The following is a 14,545-nucleotide window of genomic DNA, read 5'->3' as shown; positions in this document are numbered from 1 at the left end:
TGGGCTAAACGCAGGCAGGTGGGATGAGCGTAGGCGGCGCGACTCTCGTCAGCAGCGGCTTCTGCAGCCCGTCCGCTTTTTATTATTTTCTGTCCATCTTTTTATGTAGTTTTTGTTATTTTTTGTTGGGGGTGTGTGTGTGGGGGGTGGGAGGGAGGGGGAAACTTTTAAATCTCTCCCTGCACGGGAGACCCGACCTTTTCTTGTCGGGTCTCCGTTATCGTTGGGGCTGTAACGAGGAGCGGCCTCCAACAGGAAGAGACCGGGGACTTTGGTGCTGACGACTCACCGTCACCGTCGCGGGGCTGGCCGAGTCCGGAGTGGGTGGAGCGGTGGAGGAGTGCTGCTGCTGCTGCGACCCGACCTCCGGAGATTCGGAGGCTTCAACTGCAGGTCTGGTGGACGGCGGCACCGGGAGCCCGCGGGTCCCTGGAGGGAGACCGCTTTTCAGGGCTCTCGCAACGGCGACTTCTCCCGCCCGAGTTGCGGGGTTGAAGAGCTCCTGGAGCGGGGCCTGACATCACCGCCCCGCGCGGCTTGGAATGGCCGCGGGACTCTGCGAGCGCACGCCGGGGGCTCCAACACCAAGACCCGGTGTGCGACCTCGCACCACCCGGCGTGGCTTTAATGGCCGCGGGACAATTGCCATCGCCAGCCGGGGGCTTTGACTTTGACTCTGACATCGGGGGGGGGAGAGTGCAGTGGAGAGATAAGTTTTTTTGGCCTTCCATCACAGCGATGTGAGGAATGTTTATGTAAATTATGTTGTGTCTTGGGTCTATTTGTTTGTAATGTATGGCTGCAGAAACGGCATTTCGTTTGGACCTCAAGGGGTCCAAATGACAATTAAATTGTATCTTGTATCTTGATCTTGTATCTTGAGTGTAGATGGGACATGTTGGGCCGTATGGGCATGTTGAAGGGCCTGCTTCCACGCTGTATGACTATATAAATGCAGTTGCCAGTTAATACCCAAAAGGACATAAAGTGCTGGAATATTTCAACGGGTCAGGCAGCAGCCTTGGAGAACATGGATAGGTGATGTTTTGAGATGGGACTCTTCAGACTCTCGGTGTAGAATTGGCCTTGAATCCAGGCAAATTAATGTTATGATCGGCAGGGTCATTGGGCGTAGCCTGCGGGCGGCCGGTGTGCAGGTAACAGCCGGGGGTGGCGGCTCTTTGGTTCAATTAATCCATGCAACCACGAAGCATCTAAGCCTATTCCATTTGCCTGTATTTGGCCCATATTCCTGTTTTTGCGATCCATGTACCTGTCCAAATGTCCTTTAAATGTTGCTATAGTACCTTCCCATGCAACCACGAAGCATCTAAGCCTATTCCATTTGCCTGTATTTGGCCCATATTCCTGTTTTTGCGATCCATGTACCTGTCCAAATGTCCTTTAAATGTTGCTATAGTACCTTCCTCAATTATTTCCTCTGGCAGCTTGTTCCATATACCCACCCTTTGTGTGAAATAATTGGCCCTCAGGTCCCTATGAAATCTTTTCCCTGAAACCTTAAATTTATGCCCTCAAGTTTTTATAGACAATAGACAATAGGTGCAGGAGTAGGCCATTCGGCCCTTCGAGCCTGCACCTCCATTCAATGTGATCATGGCTGATCATCTCCAATCAGTACCCTGTTCCTGCCTTCTCCCCATATCCCCTGACTCCACTATCTTTAAGCGCCCTATCTAGCTCTCCCTTGAAAGTATCCAGAGAACTGGCCTCCACCGACCGCCCTCTGAGACAGACAATTCCACAGACTCACAACTCTCTGTGTGAAAAGGTGTTTCCTCATCTCCGTTCCAAATGGCTTACACCTTATTCTTAAACAGTGGTCCCTGGTTCTGGACTCCCCCACCATCAGGAACATGTTTCCTGCCTCTAGCATGTCCAAACCCTAAATAATCTTATATGTTTCAATAACATCCCCTCTCATCCATATAACCATATAACAATTACAGCACGGAAACAGGCCCTCGGCCCTTCTAGTCCGTGCTGAACGCGTATTCTCCCCTAGTCCCATCTACCTGCATTCAGACCATAACCCTTCATTCCTTTCCCGTCCATATAACTATCCAATTTATTTTTAAATGATAAAATCGAACCTGCCGCCACCACTTCCACTGGAAACTCATTCCACCCAGCTACCACTGTCTGAGTAAAGAAGTTCCCCCTCATGTTACCCCTAAACTTCTGTCCCTTTATTCTCAAGTCATGTCCCCTTGTTTGAATCTTCCCTACTCTCAGTGGGAAAAGCTTATCCACGTCAACTGTCTATCGCTCTCATCATTTTAAAGACCTCTATCAAATCCCCCCTTAACCTTCTGCGTTCCAAAGAATAAAGACCTAACTTGTTCAACCTCTGTAACTTAGTTGCTGAAACCCAGGCAACATTCTAGTAAATCTCCTCTGTATCTCTCTATTTTGTTAACATCCTTCCTATAATTACAGGTCGCTAAAGTCAAGCACTGCCAGACTCAAGAACAGCTTTTACCCATCAGCAATCTTGGAACTGAACTCTGTCTCGGGAGCGGGCTATGGGGAAGGCGGGGGTGGTGGGAGACAGTGTTAATTTATGTAAATGTGAATCCATGGGTGGGTTTGGGGAGGGAGGGAGTGCAAAAAGTATGAGTATGTGAATGTATGAAGTTCTTTTAAATGGAGAGACACAGTAATCTCGTTGTATGTGACACATGCAATGACAATAAAGCATTCTGATCTGATCTGAATTAGGCGACCAGAATTGTACACCATACTCCAGAATTGGCCTCACCAATGCCTTGTACAATTATAACATTACATCCCAACTTCTATACTCAATGCTCTGATTTATAAAGGCCAGCACACCAAAAGCTTTCTTTACCACCCTATCTACATGAGATTCCACCTTCAGGGAACTGTGCACAGTTATTCCCAGATCCCTCTGTTCAACTGCATTCCTCAATTCCCTACCATTTACCATGTACGTCATATTTTGATTTGTCCTGCCAAGATGTAGCACCTCACACTTATCAGCATTAAACTCCATCTGCCATCTTTCAGCCCACTCTTCCAACTGGCATAAATCTCTCTGTAGACTTTGAAAATCTACTCCATTATCCACAACCCCACCTATCTTAGTATCATCTGCATACTTACTAATCCAATTTACCACACCATCATCCAGATCATTGATGTACATGACAAACAACAGTGGACCCAACACAGATCCCTGTGGCACCCCACTAGTCACTGGGCTCCAACCTGACAAACAACCATCCACCATTACTCTCTGGCATCTCCCATTCAGCCACTGTTGAATCCATCTAGCTACTCCACCATTAATACCCAACAATTGAACCTTCTTAACCAACCTTCCATGAGGAACCTTGTCAAAGGCCTTACTGAAGTCCATATATACAACATCCACTGCTTTACCCTCATCAATTTCCCGAGTAACCTCTTCAAAAAATTCAAGAAGGTTAGTCAAACATGACCTTCCAGGCACAAATCCATGTTGACTGTTCCTAATCAGACCCTGTTTATCCAGATGCTTATATATATTATCTCTAAGTATCCTCTCCATTAATTTGCCCACCACTGACGTCAAACTAACAGGTCTATAATTGCTAGGTTTACTCTTAGAACCCTTTTTAAACAATGGAACAACATGCGCAGTACGCCAATCCTCCGGCACTATTCCCGTTTCTAATGACATTTGAAATATTTCTGTCATAGCCCCTGCTATTTCTACACTAACTTCCCTCAATGTCCTAGGGAATATCCTGTCCGGACCTGGAGACTTATCCACTTTTATATTTTTCAAAAGTGTCAGTACTTCCTCTTCTTCGAATCTCATAGTTTCCATAGCTACTCTACTTGTTTCCCTTACCTCACATAATTCAATATCCTTCTCCTTGGTGAATACCGAAGAAAATAAATTGTTCAATATCTACCCCATCTCTTTTGGCTCTGCAGATAGCTGTCCACTCTGACTCTCTAATGGACCAATTTTATCCCTCGTTATCCTTTTGCTAGTAATATAGCTGTAGAAACCCTTTGGATTTACTTTCACCTTACTTGCCAAAGCAACCTCATATCTTCTTTTAGCTTTTCTAATTTCTTTATTAAGATACTTTTTACATTCTTTATACTCCTCAAGCACCTCATTTACTCCATGCTGCCTATAATTATTGTAGATCTCTCTCTTTTTCCGAACCAAGTGTCCAATTTCCCTTGAAAACCATGGCTCTTTCCAATTTTTACTATTTCCTTCTAAACTCCAGAGTATACAAGCCCAGCCGCTCCATTCTCTCAGCATATGACAGTCCCGCCATCCCGGGAATTAATCTTGTAAACCAACGCTGCACTACCTCAACATCAATAATGGCCTTCCTCAAATTAGGGGACCAAAACAGCACACAATACTCCAGGTGTGGTCTCACTAGGACCCTATACAACTGCAGAAGGATCTCTCTGCTCCTATACTCAACTCTCTTTTGATTCCCTTACTCTGGGAAAAAGATACATTGACTCATGATTCCACACACCTCTCGAAGACCCTGCCTACTGCGCTCAAAAGAATAAAGTTAGTCCAATAGCTAGTCCAATCTCTCTCTCTCTTGCGCAGGCCCTCAGCTCCTGGCAACAACCTCGTAAATCTTCTCTGTATCTTTTCTGGCTTAATGCCATCTTTCCTTTTGCAGGGTGAACAAAACTGGGTCTTCACCCAAAACATCACCTATCTAAGTTCTCCTGAGATGCTGTCTGACCTGCTGAGTTACTCCAGCAGTTTGTGTCTGTTTTTTACAATACTTGGTGGTCTCATCAATGTCTACAACTGTAACATAACACCACAACTACTGTACTCACTTCACTGACTGATGAAGGCTAACATGCCAAAAGTCTTCTTCACCACCCTATCTACTGCAACATCTTTTTAGGAGAACTATGTACTTGTACTTCTAGATCTTTCTGTTCTACAACAGTCCCCGGGCATCTAGCAATCATTCTAAAGGTCCCACCTTGAATGGACTATCTAAAATTTAACACCTCCCACTTACTTGAATTAAACTTCATGAGCCATTTCACAACCCACTATGCTGAGTGCAGTACATTTGAGAGCATTATTCCATAAATACGAGAGCGAGTAAATCAAGCTTTGGTACGAAAAGAAAAATGTGTTGTTTCAAAAGCACATAAATCGAGCAAGCATAAAATGTGAGGTGCCTATATTAGCTATGAGGAGTGCGACTTTGGATTATTTTCGCTGCAGCATCAAAGACTAAGAGGAGACCTGAGTGAAGTTTATAAAATTATGAGAGGCTTAGATAGGATATGAGGGAGGCATGTTGGCGCAGCGGTAGTCGCTGTCTTACGGTGCTGAAGACCCGGGTTTGATCCCGACTATGGGTGCTGTCTGTACGGAGTTTGTGCGTTCTCCCCGTGTCCGCGTGGGTTTTCTCCAAGTTCTTCAGTTTCCTCAAACACTCCAAAGACGTACAGGTTTAGAGGTTAATGGGCGATATAAGTGTAAAGTGTCCCAAATGTGTGTAAGATAGTGTATGTGTGCCTGGATCGCTGGTCGGTGTGGACTTGGTGGGCCGAAGGGCCTGTTTCCGTGCTGCATCTCTAAACTAAACTAAACTAAGGATATATCAAATACTAGAGGGCATAGCTTTAAGGTGAGAGGGGCAAAGTTTAAGGAGATTTACGAGGCAATTTCCTTTCGCAGAATATGGTTGATGCCTGGAACAACCTGCCAGGGGAAGTGGTGGTATCAGACACAATAGCAAGTTTAAGAGGCATTCTGACAAGCACTTAAACAAGCAAGGTACAGAGGGATGCAGATCATATTGGGATTAGTTTATTTGGCATCATGGCAGCCAGAGATATAGTGTGCTGTACTGTTTTGTATCCTACAAGGAGGCTCAATAACAAAGCGTGGTGGGTTGCTTGGCGAGGCTGAGAAACAAAAGATATATTAATTTATTTGTTGAAAGCTACACTTACTTCTGTACGTGATCCATCCCGGTCTTGATTTGTTCTTCAAAGTATTCAACGCGCACATTTTTCTTCTGACTGTATTCATTGAGCTTGCTGACGTAATTTTCCGTACTGGCGGGACTTGGTGTTCGGGAAATGCTGTCAAAAGACTACAACCAAGACAAGTTAGCAACCACTGCCTGTTTCAGCCATCAGCTGATGCCCAAAGCATCATCTTGTGTGGTGAGCAAGGTATTAAGTACAGTTTGAAGCAAAGATCTTATAGCAGAGCAAGAAGGATTACTCTCACGCAAACGTGAGGTACGCTCATGGGCGGTTTCATGGGTGATTATAGGACACATTTTAGCAACCTGACTCCGCCATCTTGCTCCGCTTTCTTGCTCCCGCCTTCTTGCTTCCGGCCAAAGATTGGATCCGCAGCGAGGAGAAGGAGTGTGGGGCCCGGGGCAGCGAGGAGAGAGAGTGCGGGGCCCGGGGCGGCGGGGAGAGAGAGTCCGGGGCAGCGGGGAGAGAGAGTGCGGAGCCCGGGGCAGCGAGGAGAGAGAGAGTGCGGGGCCCGGGGCAGCGGGGAGAGAGAGTGCGGGGCCCGGGGCAGCGGGGAGATAGAGTGTGCGGGGCCCGGGGCAGCGGGGAGAGGGAGTGCGGGGTCCGGGGCAGCGAGGAGAGAGAGTGCGGGGCCCGGGGCAGCGAGGAGAGAGAGTGCGGGGTGCGGGGCCCGGGGCAGCGAGGAGAGAGAGTGCGGGGCCCGGGGCAGCGGGGAGAGAGAGTCCGGGGCGGGGTCCGGGGCAGCGGGGAGAGAGAATGCGGGGCAGCGGGGAGAGAGAGTGCGGGGCGGGGCCCGGGGCAGCGAGGAGAGAGAGTGCGGTGCAGCGGTGAGAGGGAGTGCGGGGTCCGGGGCAGCAGGGAGGGAGAGTGCGGGGCAGCGGGGAGAGGGAGTGCGGGGGCCAGGGCAGCGGGGAGAGAGTGCGGGGAGAAGGAGTGCGGGGCCCGGGGCAGCGGGAGAGAGAGAGGCGGGGCCCGGGGCAGCGGGGAGAGGAAGGGGGGCAGCGGGGAGAGGGAGCGCGGGGCTGCGGGGAGAAGGAGTGCGGGGCAGCGGGGCAGCGGGAGGAGCGAGTGCCGGGCCCGGGGCCGCGGGGAGAAGGAGTGCGGGGCCCGGGGCAGCGGGGAGAGAGAGTGCGGGGCCCGGGGCAGCGGGGAGATAGGAGTGCGGGGCCCGGGGCAGCGGGGAGAGAGAGTGCGGGGCCCGGGGCAGCGGGGCGATAGCGGGGGGAGAGAGTGCGGGGTCCGGGGCAGCGGGGAGAGAGAGTGCGGGGCAGCGGGGGGAGAGAGTGCGGGGCCCGGGGCAGCGGGGAGAGAGAGTGCGGGGCAGCGGGGGAGTGTGGGGCAGCGGGGAGAGAGAGTGCGGGGCCCGGGGCAGCGGGGAGAGAGAGTGCGGGGCCCGGGGCAGCGGGGAGAAGGAGTGCGGGGTCCGGGGCAGCGGGGAGAGAGAGTGCCCCAAGACAATGTTTCTTATTTACAATGTTTCTTATTTAATGTCCCTTGTCTAGTCTGAAATAAAGTTCATTATTGGATTAGAAGAAATATAATTGTGTGTGTTATATACATTTATATAATTTTCATGTATGTGTGTTTATAAACATTTTATTCCTTAACAAGAATCAACAGAATTATGAACTAACAGAATTATGAATCTAACCCTATAATCACGCACAAAAAGTCCCCCCCTGTCAATCACCCTGCGAGTCGGGTCGGTTCCGGTTACTACAAAATCAACTCAAACACTGCTTGTGAGCCATTTAAAAAGAAATGATTTAAAAAACATTAAAAAAGACAATTACCAGAATCAAATTTTATTCTTGACAAGAAGTTTGAACTGACAGATTTATGAATCTGACCCACACAAACTGTTGCCCCGCAACATTGATTACAGTGCGAGTCGGGTCGGGTTAGGTAGGCTCAGGTTGCTAAAATGAGCGTGGAAAATGCCCATGATCCCCTCCATAGCGTACTACACGTCAGTCCATTGCATTTAGCAGGAGTAGCCTATCTTGATCTGCTATAAGATCTTTGGTTTGAAGGGCGGCATGGTAGTGCAGCGGTAGACCTGCTGTCTTTCAGCGCCAGAGATTCAGGTTCGATTCTGATCCGGGGATTGCACGTTCTCTCTGTGACGCTTAGGTATTCTCCAAGTGCTTCGATTTCCTCCCACGTCCCCTCCTACAGGTTTGTCGGTGCATTCCCTTTGGTAAAGATTATAAATTGTCCCTGGTATGTAGGATTGTGCTAGTGTAAGGGGATCGCTGGTCAGCACAGACTCAGTGGGCCGAAGGGCCTATTTCTGTGCTGTAGCTCTATTCCTACCTCTCTAACTCCTCGGAACGGCAATAACCTCCAATGGGAAATTTACACCATTCTAATGGGGAACCTCACTTAACAGGACTATCTATTGGAAGTTAAGAAGAGGCAATCTGCATACATTTTGAGAGGAGCAGAAAGTAATTCCTCACTGACTCAGAAACAAGGCCAGTCACGTCAGACTTGATTTATACCTTGTTGGAATTTGGGGGAAATGTCCCAGATCAGCCATGCTCTCAATAAACTGTAGAAGAGAGTCAAAGAGTAAAACAGCCCTCTCATGAGTAGAAAGAGGAGGAGGCCGGTGGGATGGGAGGAGCAATCCATTCTGTACCTCGTCTCTTTGAACTGACTGTGACCAATGAATCCGATAGTGCTGCATAGTCAACGAGACATCAACAGGCGTCATGGCCCACCATATCTAGGCTCACTGCCAAGTATCCTCTATACTAATGAACCCAATTCCACACTCACCAACAGTCCCAACCTCACATTCCCTGTGGAGAAGTGTCCAGACCATAAACATTACCTATCCATGTCCCCCAGAGATGCTGCCTGATCTGCTGAGATGCTCCAGCAGTTTGTGTTTTACACATGAAATTAGTGGGTAGGGAGGAAGAGGAGGATATATAGAAGAGGAGTTAAGGCCAACATAGATCTGTAGTTCCCTGTGTCTGTCACCTTCCCTTTCATATTCTAGACTATAATAATGCCCATGTGCTTCTAATCCAGTGGTTCTTCACCTTTTTGGCATACGTACGCGCATCTACGAACAAAATACTGTGTGTGGTATGTACCTTTGTTAGTTTCCTAAAAATGGGCTCAACAAATGGATATGTTATTTCTGCCCCCTTCATGTCCCCCGGTAAAGCCCCAAATAACCCCCAGGTTAAGAACCGCTGTTCTAATCGTATCGGAGCAGTTTTAAAGTGGTTGTTAAAGACTGAAATACAACACACACCACTCACCTGATCGGATCTTGCATTTTGAAGACCCAATTCCACACAGGCAATTTTAGCTGCATTCTGTTTAGCTTTCTTCTTTGTTTTGCCCTGGGCTTGGGAAAATATTCTTTCCCCAATCCTCGCATTAGTTGTGAACCTAAAGGGAAGGAAACAGAGCATTGGCTTGAGATTAGCAAAGGAACAGTTGATTTTTCTGCCTATGTGTTTCCTGATCCAATAAACACCTCAAGGCTCCTGTGGACTTGCTTGACTTGGCTCATTCGTACATGTGCTTTCCAAACGCTACATTTCAGAGGCTTTTAGACAGGCACGTGGATATGCAGGAAATGGAGGGATATGGATCATGTGCGGAATTTACCGCGGCATCATCTTTGGCATAGACATTGTGGGCTTGTTCCAGCGATTTACCGTTCTATGTTCTATAAATAGAACTAGCAATTCATAAACTGAAAGGCTGCGCTTTTCCCATGGAAAGTGAAAACTGATATAAGGCAATGACCATAACAATGAATCCTTTCCACCAAAGATTACTTGTCAATTTCTTCTGGTTTGATAGGTCTATATCTTGCAATTAATTTATTTTTCATTTGAAATTTAGATTGCACAAGTTAATTGATATGTAACCCTAGGTAAGTACGAAATGCCTGGAAGGAAGGGCCATTATTTGACCTGCAGTTCCACAGCTGTCCAGTACTGAGAATTGTCCTCTGCTGCAGTTTTCCTTCTCTACAGAGATGCTGCCTGTCCCGTTGAGTTACTCCAGCTCCTTGTGTCTGCCTTCAGTTTAAACCAGCATCTGCAGTTCCTTCCTATACACAACACACCGCAAATTGTATATAACACGAATGAACCTCTCACAATCTCAAGGCAAACGTTTGCTTATTCACGAATGAAATAAAAATAACTTTCCTCACTCAGACTCAGAATTCTCCACCCAACTGGACTTGGACACTCAGTGGCTGAGGATATTTTTGATGGAGGTTAAGTTCCTTTGAAATTTAGGGAATTGAGAAAATCGAGGGATATGGGTCATACAGAAAAATACGGCGGCGGCATTTTGTGTCAAGACCCTTCTTCAGACTGATGAGGGGGGAGACAGTAGGCTGTGGGAGAGCTGGGAAGGGGAGGGGAAGGAGAAGAAAGCAAGGACTACCTGAAATTGGAGAAGTCAATGTTCATACCGCTGGGGTGTACCCAGACAAAATATGATGTGCTGCTCCTCCAATTTGCAGTGGGACTCACTCTGGCCATGGAGGAGGCCCAGGACAGAAAGGTCAGATTCAGAATGGGAGGGGCAGTTGAAATGCTGAGCCACCGGAAGATCAGGTTGGTTATTGCGAACTGTGCGGAGTTGTTAGGCGAAGCGATCGCCAAGCCTGCACTTGGTTTCACCGATGTAGAGCAGTTGACACCTGGAACAGCGGATGCAATAGATGAATGTATGCGGGATAATTTTCTAAACCAACATGTAGAGGAACCAACGAGAGAGCAGGCTATTCTAGACTGGGTATTGAGTAATGAGGAAGGGTTAGTTAGCAGTCTTGTTGGGCATGGCCCCTTGGGCAAGAGTGACCGTAATATGGTTGAGTTGTTCATTAGGATGGAGAGTGACATTGTTAATTCAGAAACAAGGGTTCTGAACTTAAAGAAAGGTAACTTTGAGGGTATGAGATGTGAATTGGCCAAGATATACTGGCAGTTGATTCTTAAAGGGTTGACGGTGGATATGCAATGGAAGGCATTTAAAGACTGCATGGATAAACTACAACAATTGTTCATCCCAGTTTGGCAAATTAATAAATCAGGGAAGGTTGTGCATCCATGGATAACAAGGGAAATCAGGGAGAGTATCAAAACAAAAGATGAAGCATACAAATTAGCTAGAAGAAGCAGCCTACCAGAGGACTGGGAGAATTTCAGAGTCCAGCAGAGGAGGACAAAGGGCTTAATTAGGAAAGGGAAAATAGATTATGAAACAAAACTGGCAGGGAACATAAAAACTGACTGCAAACGTTATTATAGATATGTGAAGAGAAAAAGATTAGTTAAAACAAAAATGTAGGTTCCTTGCAATCAGAAACAGGTGAATTGATCATGGGGAACAAGGACATAGCAGACCATTGAAAAACTACTTTGGCTCTGTCTTCACTAAGTAAGAAATAAATAATCTGCCGGAAATAGCAGGGGACCGGGGTCAAATGAAATGGAGGAACTGAGTGAAATCCAGGTTAGTCGGGAAGTGGTGTTAGGTAAATTGAATGGATTAAAGGCCGATAAATCCCCAGGGCCAGATAGGCTGCATCCCAGAGTACTTAAGGAAGTAGCCCCAGAAATAGTAGATGCATTAGTGATAATTTTTCAAAACTCTTTGGATTCTGGAGTAGTTCCTGAGGATCGGAGGGTAGCTAATGTAACCCCACTTTTTAAAAAGGGAGGGAGAGAGAAAACGGGGAATTACAGACCAGTTAGTCTAACTTCGGTAGTGGGGAAAATGCTAGAGTCAGTTATTAAAGATGGGATAGCAGCACATTTGGAAAGTGATGAAATCTTTGGACAAAGTTAGCATGGATTTATGAAAGGTAAATCATGTCTGACGAATCTTATATAATTTTTCGAGGATGTAACTAGTAGAGTGGATAAGGGAGAGCCAGTGGATGTGCTATATCTGGACTTTCAGAAGGCTTTCAACAAGATCCCACATAAGAGATTAGTATGCAAACCTAAAGCACACGGTATTGGGGGTTCAGTATTGATGTGGATAGAGAACTGGCTGGAAGACAGGAAGCAAAGAGTAGGAGTAAATGGGTCCTTTTCAGAATGGAAGGCAGTGACTAGTGGGGTACCGCAAGGCTCAGTGATGGGACCCCAGCTATTTGCAATATATATTAGTGATCTGGATTACGGGAATTGAATGCAAGATCTCCAAGTTTGCGGATGACACGAAGCTGGGGGGCAGTGTTAGCTGTGAGGAGGATGCTAGGAGGCTGCAAGGTGACTTGGATAGGTTGGGTGAGTAGGCAAATGCATGGCAGATGCAGTATAATGTGGATAAATGTGAGGTTATCCACTTTGGTGGCAAAAACAGGAAAGTAGACTATTATCTGAATGGTGGCCGATTAGGAAAAGGGGAGATGCAACGAGACCTGGGTGTCATGGTACACCAGTCATTGAAAGGAGGAATGCAGGTGCAGCAGGCAGTGAAGAAAGTGAATGGTATGTTAGCATTCATAGCAAAAGGATTTGAGTATAAGAGCAGGGAGTTTCTACTGCAGTTGTACATGGTCTTGGTGGGACCACACCTGGAGTATTGCGTACAGTTTTGGTCTCCTAATCTGAGGAAAGACATTCTTGATATAGAGGGAGTACAGAGAAGGTTCACCAGACTAATTCCTGCGATGGCAGGACTTTCATATGAAGAAAATTGGATAGACTCGGTTTGTACTCGCTAGAATTTAGAAGATTGAGGGGGGATCTTATAGAAACTTACAAATTTCTTAAGGGGTTGGACAGGCTAGATACAGGAAGATTGTTCCCGATGTTGGGGAAGTCCAGAACAAGGGGTCACAGTTTAAGGATAAGGGGGAAGTCTTTTAGGACCGAGATGAGAAAAACATTTTTCACACAGATTCTGTGTGAAAAATGTGGAATTCTCTGCCACAGATGGTAGTTGAGGCCACACAGTTCATTGGCTATATTTAAGAGGGAGTTAGATGTGGCCCTTGTGGCTAAAGGGATCACAGGGGGCATGGAGAGAAGGCAGGTACAGGATACTGAGTTGAATGATCAGCCATGATCATATTGAATGGCGGTGCAGGCTCGAAGGGCCGAATGGCCTATTCCTGCACCTATTTTCTATGTTTCTATGAGGTTGGAGAATGTGCAGGTGAACCTCTGCCTCACTTGGAAAGACTGCTTGGTTCCCTGGATGAAGTCGAGGGGGGAGGTAAAGCGACAAGTGTAGCATTTCCTGCGGTTGCAAGGGAAAGTACCAGGGGAGGGGGTGGTTTTGTTGGGAAGGGATGAATTGACCAGGGAGTTACGGAGGGAACAGTCTCTGCGGAAAGCAGAAAGGGGAGGAGATGGGAAGATATGGCCAGTGGTGGGATCTCGTTGGAGGTGGCGAAAATGTTGGATGATTATCTGTTGTATGTGATGGCTGGTAGGGTGGACGGTGAGGATAAGGGGGACTCTGTCCTTGTTAGGAGTGGGAGGATGGGAGTGAGAGCGGAATGACGGGGTGTAGAGGAGACCCGGGTGAGAGCCTCATCGATAGTCGAAGAGGGGAACCCCCGTTCCCTAAAGAATGAGGACATCTCCGATGCCCTGGTATGGAATACCTCATCCTGGGTGCAGATGTGGCATAGACGGAGGAATTGGGAGTAGGGGATAGAATCCTTACAGGAAGCAGGGTGGGAGGAAATCCAGATAGCCATGGGAGTCAGTGGGTTAGTAGTACATGTCGGTCAGTAATCTGTTACCTGCGATGGAGATAGTGAGGTTTAGAAACGGTAGGGAGATGTTGGAAATGGTCCAGATGAATTTGAGTACCGGGTGGAAGTTCATGGTGAAATGCATGAAGTCAGTGAGTTCTGCATGGGTGCAGGAGGTAGCACCAATGCAGTCGTCGATGTAGTGGAGGTAGAGTTTGGGGATAGGGTCAGGGTACGTCTTGAACAAGGATTTTTCGACGTACCCTACAAAGAGGCAGGCATAGCTAGTGTTCCATGTGCGTGCTCATAGCTACACCTGGTATTTGGAGCAAATGAGAGGAGCCAAATGAAAAGTTATTGAGGGTAAGGACCAGCTCCGCTAGGCAGAGGAGAGTATTAGTAGACGGGGATTGGTTGGTTCTGCGGTCGAGGATGAAACGGAGGGGTTTAAGACCATCCTGGTGGGGGATGGAGGAGTAGAATGACCAGACATCCATGGTGAAGATGAGGGAATGGGGGCCTGGGAAACGGAAGTCATGAAGGAGATGAAGAGCGTGTGACGTCCCTTGGACATAGTTGTGGAGGAATTTGATCAGGGGGGGATTCGATGGAGTCGAGATATGTGGAAATAAGTTTGGTGGGACAAGAACCAGCAGAAACAATGGGTCTGCCAGGACAGTCAGGTTTGTGGATTTTGGGGAGAAGATAAAATCGGGCCGTGCGGGGCTGGGGAACGATGAGGTTTGAGCCTTGGGAGGGCAGGGAGCCAGAAGCGATGAAGCCAGTGATAGTGTTTGATTT

At 47.5% G+C, this 14,545-nt stretch overlaps 1 protein-coding gene across 1 annotated transcript in view; it reads right to left on the bottom strand.

Annotated features, from left to right (window-relative positions):
• The window catches only part of eif2ak2 (eukaryotic translation initiation factor 2-alpha kinase 2), a 55,333-nt gene that overhangs the window by 29,829 nt on the left and 10,959 nt on the right, over nt 1-14,545 (bottom strand). The window contains exons 3-4 of the mRNA XM_055635139.1: nt 9,318-9,450; nt 6,001-6,143 (exon numbers count right to left, since the gene is read on the bottom strand). Coding sequence (XP_055491114.1) covers nt 6,001-6,143; nt 9,318-9,450 — 276 coding nt within the window. The remainder of the gene's footprint in view (nt 1-6,000; nt 6,144-9,317; nt 9,451-14,545) is intronic.

The sequence above is a fragment of the Leucoraja erinacea genome, chromosome 5 (genome assembly GCF_028641065.1).
Source record: "Leucoraja erinacea ecotype New England chromosome 5, Leri_hhj_1, whole genome shotgun sequence".
In the NCBI taxonomy this organism is placed as follows: Eukaryota; Metazoa; Chordata; class Chondrichthyes; order Rajiformes; family Rajidae; genus Leucoraja; species Leucoraja erinaceus.
This window is presented reverse-complemented; position numbering and strand designations above follow the sequence as displayed.